Genomic DNA, 20,935 nt, shown 5'->3' on the forward strand with positions numbered 1-20,935 from the left:
TTTTGGGTTTTTTTGCACTAATAAAGTTGTGGAGTTGTGAAGTATTTTGTCTAGTGTCAATTATATCGTCAGTTATATCGTTATCGCAAATTTTCAAATGTATAACGTGATAAATATTTTTGGTGATATCACCCTGCTCTACATGGTGGCATATTGAAAAACCATGCATGGCAAGGTAGATTTGGACCATGTTCCAAAAGCAGATTGTGATGTCTTGAAATGTGTTATTTAATTCAAAAAGTGAAAAAAAATAACCTTTACTAATAAGAACCTGTCATTAGGAATTGCTTTAAAAAAAACACCTTTCTGGTAATTATTACAGATTAACAGTCTAACTGTTGTAAATGTTTTTGTCTGTGTTTTAAAACCCACATGAAATCATACAGATATTACAGTATTCCTGTAGCGTTATCTGTTACTCATTTTTAAGCCAGAAAGTGAATGATCAATGGGACTATTCAGTATTCTAGTGTGAGACCCTTCACCAGACATGATGATGGCTCCTTTGGGACTTGGAGGGAGATGGAAAAGACTGCTGAGGAGCATTTTGGTCTGAGAGCTAAAAATCAAGTGACATTCATGATAGAGAGAAGCAGAGAGAGACAAAAAGGACATGCATATGTGAGTTTTTGTCTTTCCATCTACACAGGCCTTAAAAACATTACTACTATTTCATGGCACACGATTGCCATATGTATAAGTGGGTGTTTTAGTCCGTGCATATGCTTCTAAAAACATGAAAAGCTTCTTTGAGATTTTGTGGTACGCGTTTTGTTTTACTGTTTCAGCTTTTTTGAAGAGCTTGCCCATATATGTATATCTATATAAAACAGTAAGGCCAGCTGACTTACAGGTCTGCGGTGTGTTCAGGGATGTGTGGCGGTATTCGGGTCAACTTGAGATTGGAGCAGTCAACCACTGTGCCTTCACAGCGACACTTCTCTGGACATACCAGGTCCTGGAAACATTCCCCACTCAGACGGCTGCGATAGTCCTCCTGACCTGCAGATCAGAATTTAGGGTAGAAAAGAAGAAAAAAAATGTAACTAGGAATAACAATGAAGAGGAAGACAGAAGAAAAAACAGCTAGGAAGAGAAGGGACGGAAAAAAGGAGGTAAATTATGGCTATAGCGAACAGGCACAAAGGGAGGAAAAAAGAGGAAAAAAGTTCAAATAAGACACCATGGACACAAGACTTCAAACTTATGTAAACATAATCCCATTTATATAATCATTTACATAATTTTATATTTAGAAAAACAAAAAGAAAATCAATATTTTTTGTTATTCTTCTCCCAGGCTATCTGGTTGAACTGTTTCCTGAGAAGTTTCATTGTTGGTAAAATTCTAGGATGGTCACAATTCAGTCAGAATGAGCAACACCAAAACAAAACTAGTCCATCTACTTAAAACAGCCGGCTGCAGTTGCTGCTACAGCTCTGTGCTGCAAGCAGGCACGGGGCTGATTCAGGGAGCAGTAATTCTGCATGGCCGCTGCTGTAAATCAAATTAACGAACAGATATCCAGGTGGGTTTATGGAATCACCTTGTAGATAAATGTGGTTTAACCCCGGATGTTTTTGTTTAACAAGGTGAGCCAGAGACCACTTCTGTTATTTAGATATAATATGAGCAGATATTATTTATGACTGCGAGTGCCTGTAGAATAGACCCGGTTTGCATCATGCAGCACGTGCGTTCATGCATCACATACTGTACTCTCATTATAGTTCACGCCGTTATCATTATCTTTTTTTCTTCCTCCTGTTCTCTCTTTGTTTATCCATCTGCTCTCTGTCAATGTAATCTTTCCTTCATTTTACTACTCTTCATTCTTGCATTGGCACAAAGTATTCGCTGCCTCCAGTCTGTTTTCATGACTCATTTGCTCATTGTTAAACAACTAAGACCACCTATTGAAGGTTTTCTTTTCTTTTTTCTGCAAATGATCAGTGCCCTTCAAGTGATGTCTATCTTTTGAGAGACATGGCTAGCTTCTTTCAATGGAAAAAATATTTTGCAATATTGTCTCTGGGCTGTCTCTAACCTTGTTGGTTAAGTTGGGTAAGCTGACAGAGAGCAAAGAGCAAGGGAAAGTTCGGATGAAAGGGAAAGAGAATAATAAAGGGGAATTAAGCAAAGACCGGAAGGTGGTTTTTATCATCTTAATAATAGTAATGGCTGAATTTTTCTTAGCAGACACACAAGTGAGAGGTGTGCAGGGCTAGAGAGGTGATGGAATATTTGTGCAATCATGTGGCTTTGGAATAATTGGAATAATTGGGAAAACTTCACATGGACGTCCTCCTCAAGTTAGAGACAGAACATGTAAAGTCTGAGATACTTTTGTTGTAGAGCGCACACACAAATACATATCAGATAAAGTACATATCTGGCTGATGGCAGTCGAGAAAGTTTAATGGTAAAAATTCAAGTATTATATATGTTTTTTTATCTTGCATTAAATTTTTAATAAGGTTGTAAATACTTGCTGCTATCCAACTTAAGAGAGAGCTGGATAAGCTGGAAAAGGGACTAGTTCTTGAGTTGTGTACTGGAAAGAGAAACCAGTGTTGTTTCTACATACTGAGAGACAAAAAAAAATCTGGTCTGCAGCATCAGTTTTGTTTCCACATTCCAACCCAAAATCATAGAAACACATCAAAGCTGGCAGAACAAACAAAAACCAGAGGAAAATGGGGCTATCTAAGGAGCACATGAATGCACAATAAGCCATGCTAACCACTGAAACACTGACATGCGATCGGAGAATCTAAATGTGAAGAAAACAAGCATTCATTGTAATGTGCTTTGAAGCATTACAAGGAGATGTTTCCAGAGCACAATGACAAAAGTAGGAGCATCTGTTTAAATGCAATTTTAGAGTTCAAATTTATGCTTGCAGTTTTGCAATCAAGGTGAACTGCGAAATGTGGATGTTTCTCAATTCACTTAAATGTACCCTGTGGAGTTTTTGAGCCGGAGTGTCACCATAAAGAGTTTATTTAAAAATGTGTCTACTTCTGGTTTGTGTTGTGCAAGTGCACAGTATCACGAGTACACATGGGTGCACACTGGCAATTTAGTTCAGACCTACTGACCAATTAAGTTTTGGAGCAGGCAAAACAATAAAAGACAAAAAGAAGAAAAAGACCGAGAATAAATTGAAAGCTACATACAAACAGATAATACTTGGAAATAAACACCCACTTGAATTGTGTTGGTTTACAAGAAAACTCCACAGGGCATCACAATGAGATAAGCAAGAGAAAACTAGTAGGTGTTGATAGTCAGCCCTGATTGTATTTTAATGTCAAATGTCAGTTTATGACTCATTTATTTCAACCACAGTCATACTCACATATTACAAGCCCTACAGATAAATGCAAACAAGGTTAAATGTTTGACCCAGTTTTTTGCTCCAAGGTGTGTGATTGGCTGGGAGAGGCAGGTAGGTGTGTGCTAGGCGGTCCCTGGCGCTTGACGGAACCATGTGATGTTACAGTAGGCGGGGCCACATGGTTAGATCAAGCACAAGAGACAGCTGCACAAGAACCAATCAAAATGCAGGTCCACACAGGAGGAAGTTGGGGCAACAGAGAGCTGCACCAATCAGTCAGGGGGCAGGGTCCATACTGGACAGGAGAGGCAACAGACAGCCGCAGATCCACACAGGGAGGGTGGCAGGATCAGAGCACTGCCCACCAATAGCAAGAATATCCACAAAGGTCCAGAGAGGAAGAGGAGATGCAGGGAGAGGCATGGGACTGCAGAGAGGAAGGGCCAAAGCAAAGACGACAGCCATAACCAAGTTTAGGGGAATTTGTAATCTGGTTATCTTGATTATTATCTACCTCAATGGGCAGAGCACAAACATTAAGAGATTGAATACCACTGAGATATTAAGCTAAAAATATAGCATGTGTGCCCACGCCACCACAAGCACTTTGGATAAAACCTCTTGCCATTTAATGGTATTGGTTATGCTGTTAATGGTGTGTCCATTTGATCCTGGGAACACACCATTTCACAGAGCAGAAGGGGTGACTATGTTATGTCAAAAAATATCCACTCTTCCAGGCAGACTTTTTATGGCACATTGACAGATGCTGTGATGGTTGCAGTAAAAACAATCATTCTGGTGCTTAAAAAGTTGCTTTTTGATCAACTTTTTCAGCTCTTCTGCAAATTTGAGGTTTTAGATATAAAACAAAGCATTAATAATAGGGTGTCGCCCTTGATAACAAGACGCTGGTCTGCTAGAAAAAGCAAAGGAGATTCTCACTACAGTGTGTATGCTTTACTTATACTGTCTAAATTGGTGATTTGCCTAAAACCAGTTTGACACAACAGAGCTTCAAGGATTATAATTTTCCAGTACTAGTATTTATGACAGGAACAAACAGTGTGGAAAAAGCCACTACAGATAAGCAGTTTTGATGTCTAGTGTAGCCACACACAGCTAGATAGACACACACACACATAATTTCGTTCACACAAGTGAGCAATCACAGTCTGTGGATAGTCCCTGCTGAGTTAGTTATTGTGCTGCGTCATACTGAATTGGTCTGTGTTGTAATTAGTGAAACCCATGGCTCCTATCAAAGGAAATAAGAGCAAGACAACACTACCACAGAGACAAGAACTGTGGGTGTGTGTCTGTTTAGTAGTTGTTTTCGGTTTTTATTTATGCACTTTTAATACTTCATATATTTGTAATGCTTCAATTGTGAAATGTGACATTTCAAGTATAACCTGATTGATTTACATCTGTTTTTCAGGCATGCTTACCTGCATTTTTTCTTTAGCTGTGTGCTCTGCTTGGATAGATTCTGTTTACACATATACAACTAAAATCTGGGGGAATTCAACCCATAGCTAGGTTTGCAAAACAATTTTGTGTATACATTTTGGATACATGATTGGCTTGTATATCAGTGTAAAGTCATCTCCTACCTGTGCACCTGAACTTCTTTCCCTTCACCTGGCTTATTCGTTTGTTAGCCAGCCTTCTGGGGTGGCTGCAGCGTGCTCCGCTTGTCTCAATTGGGTTGTCAAACAGGTAGTCTGCCAGCCACTTCAGGTGACAGTCACACATAAAGGGATTCTGGGCCAGATGACTGAAAAAGAAAAAGGACCAAGGACAGAGTGGAAGCTTGATTTGTAGAAAAAAGAATCTCAAGCTTACTGCAGTTGCCTGAGATTTCGGGTTTGGATAAATATACTGAATACTGTCTTCTACAGAAAAATTACAATTCAACTCATCATTTGTTGCATTTCTTTTCCCATCCAAAGGCACATGTTTTCCAAGAGAGCTACTCTTGCATTAAGTGAGTTATTTTACGTTTCAAGCAGCTGAGAGCGTTATGAGAAGAATTTTATAGCTATCATTAACACTAATAACCTTCATTAATTAACCAACAGAAGACCATAGATACTTAATGAAGGCCCAGTTTTCTAAATAGATTTTTTTCAATTATCATCTCTATACATCTTTTCGTTCAGTCACAGTAGGGGAAACAGTGGTTGGAGATCATAGAACGACCAAAGTTATCAGCAATCGTGTGCTGATAACAGGAAACAGTTTCCTGAATACGAACAAATTCAGTGCAATCAGCAGACAACTGTCGATTCTTTCTAGTCAAGTAGGTTACTGCCCTGTTTTTACTTTTGCGGTGTCAACTAACCGGTGAAAATGTTATTCTTAAGTCTAACTGATATTAGATGAGAAACGACAGATGTTGCAGTAAAAACCTTTGGTGAAAAAGCGGCTGGCTATTTCAGAAGCCCAGTGTACTGAGAATGTATTTCTGATGTAAAAATGAAAAATCACATATCAAAACACTTGCCAACGTATCAGTCCAATCTAGGTGCAGCAATTTCCAGCAACTTTCGCCAACTATTCCTCTGGGATCTTAAGGCATTCCCAGGGCTGAAGGGACATATAATCCCTCCTGTATAATCTGCATCGGCCCTGCTGTCTCCTCCATCTGAACATGCATGGAATATCTCACTAGTAAGGCATCTAAGCAGTCTATTGTCAATTCATTTATGTCAGCATATTAATTATTGATTCAACTGATAGCAGCAGCTCTATTTAAGACACCAAAATGATGTAAAACAACATATATGAACTTACAGAGTCTTGATAGAGCGCAGAGGGGTGAACAGTCCTTTACTGATGGTTTGCAGCTTGTTGTCATATAATGACAGGAGATTGAGGTTCTGTAGGTCTTGAAAGGTGTTGACTCTCAAACAGTTAATTTTGTTGGCATTGAGCAATCTGAAATGCAAAGAAGAGCCATTAACATTTGCTATTCATCTGCCTCTGTTTTGTTTATTTGGCTGTATTATCTGTGCTCAAGACAAACAAAAGATAAACGCACACATCGATAATGAGAATTCATTTTTCTCAGATGCATCTCAAATGCAAAACCACTATTTTCCTCTCCTGTCATCTACTCACTATTTCATCCTCTGTCCCTTACCAAACTCACCCCTCCCTTCCCTACATACTCATGATTATACTTTTTCTGGATGTGACACATAAATTTGAAAATTGCAGTTTTATACTTTCTCTTCTGGAGCAGGAGGGGAATATCCACCGTTGGGTGTGTGAGTGTAATACCTTGTTTTGATGGGAGAGACAGATGGTGAAAGGAGGGAAAGGCAGGAGGAAGAATGGATACAGGGTGGTGGAAATAATGGAGTGAGACAGTGAAGGGACAGGTGAAGATTTAATTTGGACTGACACAGATATATATATTTAAGCGAACGTGGCTGACAAGCAAAATGGAGGAGAGAGGCAATGGGAAATGAGAAATGTGATAGAAGGATTAAGTAAATGACAGAAAAGTTTTCACCTCTACCTTCTCTCCATCTTGCTGTCTTTTCATATCTACACGTCATTAGCTGATATTTCCAAGTTGTCAGCTTTTCCCTGTATTTCCACCTTTCCTCTTTTCTTGCTTCGGGTCTGTCTCAGTCTCCACTTTTCCTCTTCTTTCACCCTCCCCACCTCTTGTCTTTTGTTACATTCTTTTTTCTCTGTCACACACTAAACAGTCTACTTTTTCCCTTTCTTTCCCTGACAGGTAACTAACTTGGTGCTTGGTAAAGCAGTTCATTCTCAAACCACTCTAACGAGTGCCTGTACTGGCACATCTAATTTATGCATATACACACACATACACACTCGCAGGTGATACATGCACACGTGCTGCTCTGCGACATATCCACGCCTCATTAGGCGGCTCACAGGGGGAACTAATTACTTGAAACTGCACCAGTAAAACAAAGCAGCCCAGAGATTATAAACAGACCAGTAGCTATATAAAGCAATAAACACATCTTTGCAGTCATAGGTTAACATGATGCTCTATTCTATTCAAGAGTGAAAGCTGAATGAATTCATAATTATTACACTATGTGAGTGAATCTTGACAAACTGACTGCCTTCAGAGACATGAGAGGTTTTTGTGTCAGTGGTGAAATATTAAAAGACATTTCTTCCATTCACCTGCTGAGTGAGTGCTAGAATGTTTCAATACGTGAGTATTAGCTAATCATTCAGTTTGTTATACACATGCACAACAATGGGACTGAATCATCCTGTAAATGGACAATACATACATGCATGAAGAAATATAAGGAAATGCTCTTTCCAATTTGAGTTGTTCATTGATAACAGTGTCATATACTGGTTGACACAAAAAGCGCAAATTTGATCTCCCAGTAGTTATTTCTGCTCTTCTAATATTTCCTGCATGTATACATTTGTTCATATCTGTCTTCTTTCCAATGTCTGCGTCAGTTTCACTCCTCATCCAGCCATCCATTAATTTATCTATCCATCCACATCTGCCCACCCCCTTTCCCTCTCTCTTTCTCTCTTACTATGCACCATGCATCCAAATGATCCACCTAAGCCTGTAAAAGGTGTTTGTGGGTTAGGCTCACTCGTCCTCATTCTCTTTGCTTCGCTTCACTTTACGATGGAAAAGCCCAGAACATTAGCTGTTTCTGCAGTGGACTGCGGCATTTCCGAGGACCATATGCCACATACAGTAGTTATGTAGCTGTTATAGAATTTTTTACTGCATGTTGAACCAGCAGCTGCAGTTTGAATCTGTGCCCATGAGGAATTATTCAGAATTAATAGTTTCCCCCCTACAATACGTAAGATAACAAGAACTGTGGGAGATTACAGTTCGTATTGCAGCACACCAATTTATTTGTTTCATACTTAGCATTTTATACTGACATACACAGATAAATGACAGTTCAAAGGTTAATCGTGGAAGACAACATTCCATAGTAGCTGTTACTGCACAATAGTGAATAACATCGACCCATACCATTGGCCTTAGCTGTGATAATTGTCCAGAGGTGGATACGGACTGCTGATGCCAAATTAGTAAATCACCATAACCAGGGAAAATTAAGTACACTTCATATAAATGTAGTAATTTCTGCCTATTATGCTCCACTGAAACCAATTAATGCCAATTGAAAATGCAAAAAAAAAAAAAAATGCAGTTCCACAGATGGCCACTTCAGAAGTATGTCAACCTGAAGTGACAAACTCTGGGACCAAAACACAGCAGTTCTCCTAAAGGCCACCTGATGCTGGCGTCAAGAGCACCAATACCTGCAGACTGCTGTGGTTTTATAATGCATCCTGGAGGTGTTCCAATAATGCTTACAGTTAGAAGCATTGCCTCTTTAATTGCCAGGTGTGCTAAACTCGCTGTAGCAAACTACTGCTGTCTTCTAGGCCTAATAATTCAAATCACTGAACTGGACCCCTCATTCATGTTGGTGCATTTTGGAGTATTTTTAATTGAGTTGTCTTTTAAATTGACTGGCTGCACAGGGCTACAATGGACCTCCTTATTTATTTATTTTTATAGTGTATTTGGCCAAATATTGTCATGTTTGGCTTCAAACAATAAAAAAAGAAAAGTAAAACCAGACATTTTACATGTTTACTGGTTGATATTTAGTAAAAGAAACTGAAGCTGTTTGAACATTTGGCTCAAACTGTATACAATGTTTCCTCAGTGGTTCATTCTTTATTGGGGTGTTATTATGATTTCGTATTTTTATTATTTTATATACTGCCCAGTGTATTTTTTGGATACCACACACATACATCCAGCCACACACAGAACAACAGACCAGACAGACGATACTTACAGTAGCTGCAGGGAAACCAGTCCATCAAATATTCCCTTGGGCAGTTCGGTGATCTTATTGCCATATAGTACCCTGAAATGGACAAATTACATGACTTTAAAGCCTTGAGACTTATGTGATGTGAAGTCCGACGTGTGGCCTAATAAAATATTTTTATTGGTCCTCCAGAGTTTCCCTGCTGATTCTCTTATTTTGAGAACATTCTGGGAGTTTTGGTGATGCTACTGAAAGAAGATATCCTGTACACATTTCTGAGACACATCACCCTAAGTCCAATTTTTAAATAGCTTATATTTTTCACTGTGTTAATGTTGTTGCTCAATGGAGAGCTACAGATTTTTGGTCTTTGTTTAAGTTAAGAATTGAAAATTTGTTTCAGCCAGTAACAGAAAAGAACACTTAGTCTACCTGAAAACATCTAAATAATAAAATCTGCAGACACACTCGATTCGCCAACTACTTGAAATGACACACTGTAAACTAAAATACCCTCATTGTTATTATTGTATTTCTTAGCCTGACCCATCTTCCATTAAATTACAACTATTCAGCTCTCCAAAAGGCAAGAAAGACGCTCAGTGCATCTCCTAGGAATGAAAAAGTCATCATGTTCACTCAACTGGAAAAACTATTTTAGTTGGAAGAACTGAAATTGTGTTGCAATCAAAGACAAAAAGCTGTCTGTTTCCAGTGGAAACCATTTTTTTTTACTTCTGTCAGATGAAAACATGGACATCACCGTCACGTTGAAACTAAGGCTTTTCTCACTATGCATACTGCTTTTTACAATTGATCTCATTTATTAGTCAAAGACCGAAATTAGGTTTGAGATGTGCTTCCAGTTGCAGTTGCATAATTTAAGTCACTGGAACAGTTGTATGTGTTGTAACCTTGTGCTTGAGCAGGACTCCAGTGCAGAGGTTTAGCCTCCCAGTGACATTCCTGCGTATGTGTGTGTAAGTGCGTGTGCTTGTTTGTGCATATACATGTTCAGTCGTAACACCCAGTAGGGTTCACCTTGTCTGCCCCTTCTTGTCTGTCTCATTTTCATGCTCCAGATTGATTCAAATTAAACTGTCCTTCATGTTCTTATCACTTTCACCCTCAGAGACAGACACACACAGACATAGTGAGTGATCACAGACATGCACAATTGCACACACAACAACATATTCACAGATGCACGTACAGAACATACACACATTCGGCTGCACTGTGTTCCCCTTGTCAGCATCAACTGTGACAACATTTTTATTTGCTTAATGTCTGGAAATGCAATTACTTTTCTGTCTGGATGTGTGTTTGTGTACATGTCTGTGTCCGTTTACATGCACATGTGTCATACTTACAATGAGGTGAGTGAGCGAAGGCCACTGAAAGCATCGGCAGCAATGTCAGAAATCTGGTTCTTACTCAAGTCACTGGGGAGAAAGAGTGGGAGAGTGTGTGTGTGTGTGAGATTACTCTAATACACAGCAATGGGGTTCATTTTTGTGCGAATGTCCTAGAACTGTATGAAAAATGATTATGCGAGAGTACATCAGCAGAGGTCATGGCACGGGGACAAGAGTAAGAAAGAGGGGACTGAATATATAAGTAAATGAGGGCAAGCGAGAAAATGGAAGCAGTGACATGTTAAGTGCAGTTCATGTCAGTCAGTTTTGACTGTTGTAAGATATATTGTTAAACACTGCTGCTGAGGAGAGGTTAACACTGTGAGCAGGCGGGTGAATAACCTTGTAACCTTGCACGTGTTTAGCATTTTCGGGCATCTGCATGATAACAACTTTTCCAGTATTAATCTTTATATCTGTATGACTGTGTACATAGTATATTAGTTATTAGTTATATTAGTTTCCGTCATAATTTGGTAAGATGATGGTTGAGGAAAAACCTCAATCATAGGTCCTTATAGTGAGGTATAATGATTCTGGTATTTCTTAATCTTACTTGAAAATCTAGTAGTGGGCTTTTTAAAGCTTTTTAAAGCCTTTGTGTACATATGCAATTTTTCAGTGGTTAATTGGCCTTTTTTATATCTATTTACAACACTTATACCATTCAGTCATGGCATAATAAGACTAAGATTAGCAATCATAAAAATATCTTAGAAAGTAGCCATTTGTTTAGAATGTAGTTTGCCTAAAACTTGTTTAATATATTGAACATTATTATTTAATACTTGTGTGTATTTGCATGTGTTTAGATGTATGCAGGTCGTTCCAGACAGACTCACATCCTCTTGAGTTTCTTGTAGGCAGAAAAGGCTCCAGCAGGGACACTTTTAATCAAGTTCTGCTCCAGACGACTGTAGAGAGAGAGAGGAACAGAGACAGGAATAAAAATAGAGAAATGGAGAAGATATTTAAACTTTTTAATTACTGAAAAGATCATTTACGTCAACATAAAAAGAAACATTAAATTATGAATTTCCAATACATATATACCAACTGGACACAGTAAGCCTGTTTTTTCTACTTTCAAGGTTATAATAAAGTCCTGTTGAGCCGCCACCAAAGCCAAACGCAAGTGCACAAAAAGTTCAAAAGGTGGCTGTTCCAATCAACATCTACAAAATATTTCTGCAGGTGAGTCAGTGCTTTATAGCAGATGCAGGCCAAGGTCGCTCAGTGTGAAATGTTGTCTTGAGTTTTGCAGCTCAGCAGTAATGTGTTTACATAGAGTCATTCTGATGTGAGTGTAGAAGAAGAAAAAGGCTCTGATGAAAATCTGCACTACTGACAACAAAACTTGTACTTCTAATGAAATTAAGGCCAAAGGGGCAGTATGTAATGAGATATGATGAATGGGAACTGAAACATTAAAATGAATGTTAATAGGTTTTTCTACAAACTGTCCATGAACAGTTTTAAAGCATAGTTACATGTACAGAATAATCTTTTCAAAAATAGTTTAAATTTGAATCTCCAATAGATTCCTCGATCATTCTCCTCTGTAAATGCAACGCCACTGTCTTTACAAACAGACTGAAAATTTCTCAGCTTTTTCAAAAGGACCAAAGGGAACTCCATCATTTTTTCTGGAAGGCTGCAGACCTATTAGATCATACTGGTAGTAATACTCTATTATCACATAGGGAGCCATCAAAACTAGGCACACAGCCGACATTTGGGAAAATTTACTACAGTTTAGCTTCTGCTCTCCTGATGGTCAAGGAAACCCATTCAACTGTTCATGTATTCTTCATGTCTCCATGGTGTTGTGATGACAAGGAGGGAAAAATGAACACACAAAAAAAATTAATTACTGTTTTATTAAAATGAGTATTTAATAAAAAGTCACAGGAGTAAGATAGAAAATGAGTCAAAAAATTGTGGACAAAAGAGAGAAGACAAAAGGCGAAAGGGAAAATCATAGGAGAGGAGTGGGAAAGGAGGGCAATAAAAAGGAAATCAGAGGAGTGGAAAAGTGGAGACAACAGGGGAGAGGAGAGGGAAAATCAGGAGAAAAGAGGAGGATGCAGCGAGGTCCCAAGGCCATCCACAGGGTCAGCTGTCAGGATGATAAATGGAAACTAATCCACCCTTCTTCTTCTTTTCATCCTTCTCTTCAGCCTCCCACCCAGTCATCCTCCTTACTTGAACTCAGCATCCCACTCTTTCTTCCCTGATGGCAATTGTATCTGTGCATCATGTTTAAAATCACTGTTTTGAGCCACTGTAGTCAATTCAGAGCTCTAAATAACAAATTATAGTATGGACTCAAAGACTCATTTTATGTGGATAAACTTTATCTTAGTGTGCCAATTTGTGACCGCTGTGTTTTATGAAAACGGACGTTGTCCTGACTTTGAATGCAGCGCAGGTCTTACACTACAGATGCCTGTTTCTTGGCTTGTGTTGCCCTTTAGATTTCATCACTTCACTCCCTGGCAGCCAACAGCACTTTATTTCAACTCAGGGGTCAAAATAAATCAATGTATGGATACTGACAAAGACAATCTGCACACACAACAAGTTACAAATTACACGTAGGGGTAGCTAAACAAGCCTTAGACAAAGACACTTAGAGGCTCAATATCAAAGGATGTATTAAAAAAAGAGAGATTTTAAAAAGCTATATAAAAAAATCTATAAGGTTAGGAGGCAATTAAACAACAACAGGAACAGGAGATGAGTTTGGCAGGTTAGCCAGTGTGTTAACAATGGGCTGATTGTGCACGTATACAGAGATGTAGAAAAGAGCACAGACATTAACGTCTGTTGGAGTCAGATATTTGTTGAGGCAAACATGACAATAAAAATTCTATTGGTTTTATATTTAACTTGAAAAGTTATGTTAAGATATTTAAAGTGTAGAGTTATACAATGACTCTAAAAGGATCCAGACATGTAGCAGTGATCCTTGGCACTGCCATTCAGAAGGATGACTTTGTCTCCATTAAAGGAATGACAATACATCATCCTATTATACTCTATTGTTTCGTGCTGCAGCAGCAACATTCATTATCACAGATCCAATGCTAATGCTGTGCATGTGTGTGTGTGCGTGTATGTCTGTCTGTGTGTGCATGCCCTAAAGATTTTATAAGGTGTTGTTGTACTTATGGCTCAATCCAAAAACATACCTGTATGTGTGTTTTCTGTTTTTTTCAAAGTACAGACTTTATTTGTGCAAACAAAACTACTGTGTCTGCATATGTGTGGGCTGGTGTGTGCGTGACTTTGTGAGAATCTATTACTTATGCTGGGGAGGTATAACGGTATTGGTGTGCAGTTGCGGGCAAGAATTGCTCCTTTACTCACAGAGCAATCAACCAGCTGTCCTCTGTGCAAACAAACAGGGTACAGCGATCAATACGGATATCAAACACGTCCCCCTGTGGCGCGTGTGTGTGTTTAAATCGGTGTGTAAAAGAAAGGAAGAGCGTGAGAGAAAGACGAGGAAAAGTGTGGAGCTTAGGTGTAGTCTAAAACAAAATATCACAGCAAAACTCACAATGTGCCACAGCTGGGGATAGATTGGAGGCCTAATTTATCGTTTTATATCTTATAATGCTCAAAAGAGTTGGTGTAAACTTTTACACATACGTAAACATGACCAAATCACTGGTATGTGGCTAGAATGCAATTTCCAAAACACCCAGTAAAAGTGTAGAAATATTGAGACATATACATACATGTCCAGGAAACGCACGTTATCCCCATCTGCAATAGAATGAACCCACGATACAAGACACATATACATATGAATTTGCAGAATTAGAAAGTAAAGCAGTCTTACATCTCCACAATGCCTTCAGGGAGGTTTACTGGAATTTCAGTAAGGCCTTTACGACGACAGTCCACTATGTTGTTGTTACAGCTGCAGCTGGGTGGGCAAACGGTTACCTGAGGAGCACAAGTCCTGGACTCGGTCTGGGCTGGACCTGTAGAAAGCAATATACAGATATGAGATTGGTTTCTTTATTTTTTGTTTTTTTAATTTGCAATTACAATCAGCCAAATATGAGGATGAAAACAAGCTGATGCTGTTGTTTGGTTTCTAAAGCAACTGCACTACATTCTTCACAAGATGCTATATTTTGAGATGAAACGGGATTATTCGCTAAACATTACCTGGCCAAGATATGCCTACCTAATATCGCTAGAGTAAGCAGGAATACAGGATAGACATACAGAGAAGAGAAGGGGAAAGCAGGTAAATGGTGAAAAGTGGAAAGATGGGATAAAAATAGTGAACAAATAAAAAAAGAGAAAGAGCGGTCTCTTATTGACAGTAAGTGAGGAGAATGGAGAAAAGTGCAACGAGAGGTGCTTTTCTGTGTAGCTTGTAGGCAGAAAAAAATGAGACTTAAGGCTAATAAAGAGAGCGCAGCCTGGCAGTCTATTAGCGCAGAAAGCTGAATCAGAAGCCTGTAAACATTGCCTGTGCTATCTGCAGCTGATAACACTACTGCTCTTACTGTGGCTTTTTAGCTGATTACACGCTCTACATGCTGTAATTCTGTCAGTGTAATAAACTCAATGCTGAGCTGTCTGGAGACGATAACAACCCTGCGTATAATACCGCCTTTAGTTTTACTATATTCTCTATATTGTATACCTCAACAGCACAGAGTCAGCTGCCAACAGCTCTACAGTGAACACTGGCTCATTTCTAAATTATGTACTACCCATGCATCACTCTTCCTCAAAAATGCAGGTTAACTTCATGAGATGAATGCTACATTTATGCATCAGTATGATGTAACTGCAGCCGAGCAAAGAGAAGGACCCAAAAGTGTTTTATTTCAGTGTCAATGAAAATAGACTAACCACCATTAAAAATAGTGATATCTGAGTGTAAAGATCTGTCGCTGAAGCACTGTGTGTAAATTTGTTGTTGTCAACTCACCATTGCAGACAAAATCTTTCTTCTGCACATCTGGGACGTTGAGGCCCCTCATGTGGGCAGGGGCCATGCACTGGGTGAAGGGAGCCAAGCCCCGCCTGGCTCTGAGCCAATCAGAGAGCCAGGACAACTGACAGTCACAGTGGAGGTTGTTGGAGTGCAGACGGCTGAAGTGAGATGGAGGAAAGAAAGCATGATAGATTTTTGTGTTTAAATACGATTATTATCCAATCCAAAATAATATTTGTGACTGAAAAAGAAACTCTTAACAACTCTGGGTACAACAGGTCAGAAGAACACATCACTAAGAGCGTTTGAGTCTGCATTCGAATAGAACAGACTGAAGATTTTGTTTTTACACATCTTTGCCAAGGATCATAAGGCTACTTTTTAGCTGAAACATGACAACACATACTCTCAGAGTCCTTTAGTCAACCCTCATTTCTCCAAGGTCTGTGAGAATATGACTCCCTCTAGAGTGATGGAACACAACACTAAATCACAATTTCTTTAGAAACAAAAAAAAATCCCTAAAACACAAAATAAGGAATTACAAAAGAAAGACAGAGACAGATCTTTAAAAAAAAATTAAATTTGGTCAGATGGGAAACAGACCAAAAACAGGCCAAGCAATAATTAGAAACTATGAGTGCACAACAAGAGCAAGAGTGAAAATCACAAAATACATCTAAGGGTGGGGTAGGGGGGGAGGGGGGCAATTAGAAAAAGATCCTACTTATTAATATGGCATTATTTGGTTGTTTTGGCTTGTTTTATTGCCCAGAATGACAAAATGTGATTAACATGAACATGCCCTTTATAGAGGTGATTGATCTTAAAGAGCCTGGAATAAAGTCTTTTAGCAGCTATTTGGTTTTGGTGATGTTTTTGTGATGTTTTTGAGACGGCATTTAAAATATCTTTTTGTTTTTATTTTTGTAAAATCAGTGGCAACTTATTTTATGTAGCTATAATCAAAATGCTTTTGTTGTTGGGAATTGACAGAAGACATATACCAATTAGCCATATTCCCAAAAAAATACATAATGATGTTAAATGCAAAATTCTGTTGGGAAACCTTGACCCTCAATCTTGATCGTGCATCAATGGTAAATTGACCTGGACCCTACTTCATAACCCACGAGACCCCAGAGGTCTTTTGCTCTAGTGACCTAGTGGGTAACAGCTATACTGCAGAGGAAATGTTGTGGCTGGCTGCTTATCATAACGACTATTCAACTGACCTTTACACTTAAGATAAGTAGAATTGTTATCAGGTGACAACATTGAGAATTGATTTCAAGTGATATTTAATGCATTTAAATTATTTAAGGAAACTTGTCACTCTAATAGGCTTTTTAAAATTCACTTGTAGCATTAATTAAAAGGTTCTGCTCTCTACAGAAAGCATCAGGTGTTGTTTCACGGAGCTCGCTCTCTACAGGCTGCACTGGCTGGACTGTATTGGCACCTCGAGAGAGAGAGAGTGAGCGAGAGATGAGGAGGAGGAGGAGAAGGGTGGATGAACAGCAGAATGTCTTGTCAGCGTATTATATGCCAGCCGGGATATCTGGCCTTTCAGAAGACAGGCCTCCTTTTGTAATAAAGCAGAGGACAAATCCTGTTATGGAACAGAGATGGTCTCATTGATGCTAGCAGCGGGGGCAGTGGGTTTTAATACCGCTCTCCCATTATAAATCCAGTTTATAGTTGCACCCCCGCCTGGAGATAGCCACGTCCTGGCCCACCTCCGGCTCAGCCTTAATTACTGACAAGTAGGATTAAAACACAGGGGAGAATGGGAACAGGTAGGGGGTATAGAGAGCTGTGTTTATGTGTGTGTGGACTGTTGTTTGTGTATAGCTTAAAGTCAGTTTGAATGCATCTGTTGATGTTGTTGGTTGCAAGTGACTAGAGGCATTGTGCATGCTGGTTAGGTAAATGAATGTGTGTCTATATATATGTGTGTTTATTCTTAGAGTCATGCTGGGGGGTTACTGGACACATCTTGAGAACAGTTGTGCCCCAAATAACACCCACACAGTAAAGTAGCAGTAGGAGTTCTGATCTTTCCACTGGGTCAAGTTTATGAATGAAAGACACCATGATGTGATACCATTACTACTAATAGACACTGAAGAAAAAGAGAAAGAAATATGGATTATAGCTTCAGGGAAGGTGAACCACTTTTTCCTCAAAGAAGTTTTTACGCACACAAACACATACACGCACTTCTAGAACTTCTCTGCTAATCATATCAGGGACATCTCTAAAGATTTGATTGAATGAGTCGTTTTTATAAAGGCATCAAATTCAATACTGAGATCTGAGGGTGGCAAAAGAGAACGGTTAAAAAATTTAATAGAGAGAAAGATGCAAGACGGGGGGGAAAGCAGAGGGGGATGGTTACTGGACGTAAAGGAGATGTGGTAGAGAGGTATGGGACATGAGGCATAGAAAGAAAGGGAGGGGTAGGAAAAATACAAGACGAGAAGAGTAACAGAATAAGACAAGTGCGGAAAAAAAAAGATTGAAAGGACAGAGGAAGCAATAAAATGATCCAGACTATACCAGGAAGGAGAAAACCAATGGAGATAATGAGGCGAGTAAAGACATTTTAGAGAAAAATGAAGGGAAGAAGGTGATTAAAAAAAAGCTGAGACATACTGTAGAAGATCGGAGGAAGATGGGACAAATATGAAGCAGAAACAGGGAAGAGGAAGAACGTGGAAATCAGAGGAGACAGTCACTCAGTGTTGACAGAAAACAGAAGCGGACGAGGGTCTCTGATTAAAAGATATTGGATATTGGTAACTCTGTACTCAATCTGCTGGCAACGGTGTAGCTGTGCTGCTGCCTGAAATCCAATTTTAAAAGCCTGATTTCAAGCTGTATTGCCACTAGAGTTGCAGCAGCATGCAAGAAAAATGGAAACCCCGCTATGTGATTGGCTATTGATGGCTGTTGTCGGTCAAAAGTTGAAGCACAAAAATGGCTGTGAAAGATAAATGGATCTGTGTAAATGTTATCCTGCTTGTATTTAGCTGGGTTTTATGTTTAAAAATCCCCATTTCAAAATGTTAAGTAGAGCGGTGTGACCACACAAGAGCCTCTCAGAAAATGATGATTCGGGGAGGAAATCCCATTTGGTGCATGCCATGGTTTGGCAGAATTCAACCCCAGTGTGGCCAGAAGGAATGCAACCCACGGTCTGTCTCACAGAAAGTCCCACGAGATTACGATTAGAGACTCCCTCGAGATGTTGTGCCATCACCTTGGCAACTGAAAGATCTCTTTCACACAACTAAGCAGAAAATGCACACATACACACAAACAAATGAAAGCCCCCTTTAAATCAGTCAGAGATGATAATTTGGCTTGGGTTCATCTTGGACCACAATAGTGTGTTTGTATGTGTGTGTGTTCACATCAGTAACATCAGTAAAGGAGGTTTCTTTTAATGAATCAAAGCAGATTGAACTATAGAGCCTAAACAAGTCTTTCTTGTGGCATTAATGAGGTTACCATTACTCAAGCGTGCATGTGTGTGTCTGTGTGGTACATGCACATATTTGTATTCATCTCTGTGTATTTGTCTGAAAGTCTTTATGTGCCTGTGTGTATGTAATGGCCACATGATTATTCACAGTCATGAAACAATAGAAGAGTCAGTCTCTTATTATGGCAAGATTAGCCAATCACACACTCTGCCTCCATCCTTTATATGTGTGCATTTTATTATGTGGTATGAGTATGGAACTATGCATCATCTATGTAGTGGTCCGTTGTGAGTTGAGTCACGTGTACAAGGTGCGTATTAATGTGTAATAAAACAGTAACAGAGTCCTTGTGTATCAGTGTCTACAGTATATGTTTGAAGATTTCTCTTTGTGCTTGATTGTGCATGTCAGAGTGTGTAATACTCACAGTGTCCGCAGCTTTGGCATGTGGTTGAAGCTGGATAGTGGGATGAGGGTGATGTTGTTGTTGTTGAGAGTGCTGGACACACAAAAACAGAGAGAAGGGAAATCAGAGATGCAGTTTTTTTTTACCAAAAGCCAATCTTGGTGCAACTCACTGGCCTTAAAATCGTCAGAATATATTTCATTGAAATAGAAAGTTTAAATCCCTGTCATGGTCACTTTATTGTTAGTTCTGCAATATGTAAGAGACATACACAGGATCAAAATATTGTTTCCCCTGGACTCAGAAAAATGAATAAAAAATAAAAATAACATAGCTACAAAAATATGTGATACAGGTATTAAAATAAAGAAGTATCACAGTGTCAATACTCCCACTACTTCTCAAAAAATTAATAAATGATGGGTGGACACAGGTAGGGATGGGTATCGAAACCAGGTTCTTGTTGAGAACCGGTTCCCACTGTTTCAATTCCTTGGAATCGTTTGTCATTTTTACAAATGATTCCCTTATCGACTCCAGTCGCCCCGAATGACGTCACCACGTTGCGGAGCGTCATTTACCTGGCAGGAGACACGGTTATAAGTTTGGTTATACTTTACGAGAACGGATGACATCAGGGCAACTTGCAATACTTGCAAAGCAGATATTTCATTTAAGGGAGGAAACACTACAAATATGCAAAAGCATTTGCTCACAAAACACGCGATGACCTTAAATGAATGTCGTGTTTTTAATTCCGCTCCGGACTCGTGAATCTCAACCCAGCAGCAGCGGTAACGTTTGCACGTCCTCTCCCGTTAATGCGGCAGGTAAATAATCAACTAACAGTGCATATTATGTTAGTGTGATCTGCCTTATTACAAAACCTGCTATTACTGTGCATTTAGGTGACCATGATGAGACAGACAGACAGAGTCTGGCTCAGATGCTGGCAGTTCTCGCTGCAGTCTTAGCGTCTCCTTTCAGGCCAGGATAGACGAATGTCACCGAGCAGTGACTAAGTTTGTGGTCAAAGGCTTGCACCCATTTGCCACAGCAGATGCCCCCGACATTCGGTAAGTGAATGTGTTTAATTGCAGTCAGGGACATTACTGGATATTCTTGTGTAATTGCTACAGAATAATTTATGTTATACTTTGTTATTGCTACAGAAGAATATTTATTTTATTATTTTACATTTACAATTTTTTTTCCTGGGGACCCTGTGACACCCATTGAAGAGCCGTAGGCTGGATCTCTTAAGATCTCACCGTTGGGTTTGTAAGGCCATGTTACTCCTAAATTTCTATCTTGTTCAAAGAGAAGATATAAAACAAAGTTCTAAGCTAATCAACCTTAGTGTTCTCCTTTTTAAAAAGAATCGATAAGAGAATCGATAAAGACTCGAATCGTTAAACAGAATCGAAAATGGAATCGGAATCGTGAAAATCTTATCAACACCCATCCCTAGACACA

At 39.2% G+C, this 20,935-nt stretch overlaps 1 protein-coding gene across 1 annotated transcript in view; it reads right to left on the reverse strand.

Moving 5' to 3' along the window:
• slit3 (slit homolog 3 (Drosophila)) overlaps positions 1-20,935 on the reverse strand; it is a 228,773-nt gene that overhangs the window by 45,023 nt on the left and 162,815 nt on the right. The window contains exons 7-15 of the mRNA XM_005726454.1: positions 19,481-19,552; positions 15,557-15,720; positions 14,444-14,588; positions 11,436-11,507; positions 10,549-10,620; positions 9,200-9,271; positions 6,141-6,284; positions 4,958-5,121; positions 852-1,002 (exon numbers count right to left, since the gene is read on the reverse strand). Of these exons, the coding sequence (XP_005726511.1) occupies positions 852-1,002; positions 4,958-5,121; positions 6,141-6,284; positions 9,200-9,271; positions 10,549-10,620; positions 11,436-11,507; positions 14,444-14,588; positions 15,557-15,720; positions 19,481-19,552 (1,056 nt within the window). The remainder of the gene's footprint in view (positions 1-851; positions 1,003-4,957; positions 5,122-6,140; positions 6,285-9,199; positions 9,272-10,548; positions 10,621-11,435; positions 11,508-14,443; positions 14,589-15,556; positions 15,721-19,480; positions 19,553-20,935) is intronic.

Source organism: Pundamilia nyererei, unplaced genomic scaffold, assembly GCF_000239375.1.
Source record: "Pundamilia nyererei isolate P.nyererei 1_Seehausen unplaced genomic scaffold, PunNye1.0 scaffold00020, whole genome shotgun sequence".
NCBI classification, from domain to species: domain Eukaryota; kingdom Metazoa; phylum Chordata; class Actinopteri; order Cichliformes; family Cichlidae; genus Pundamilia; species Pundamilia nyererei.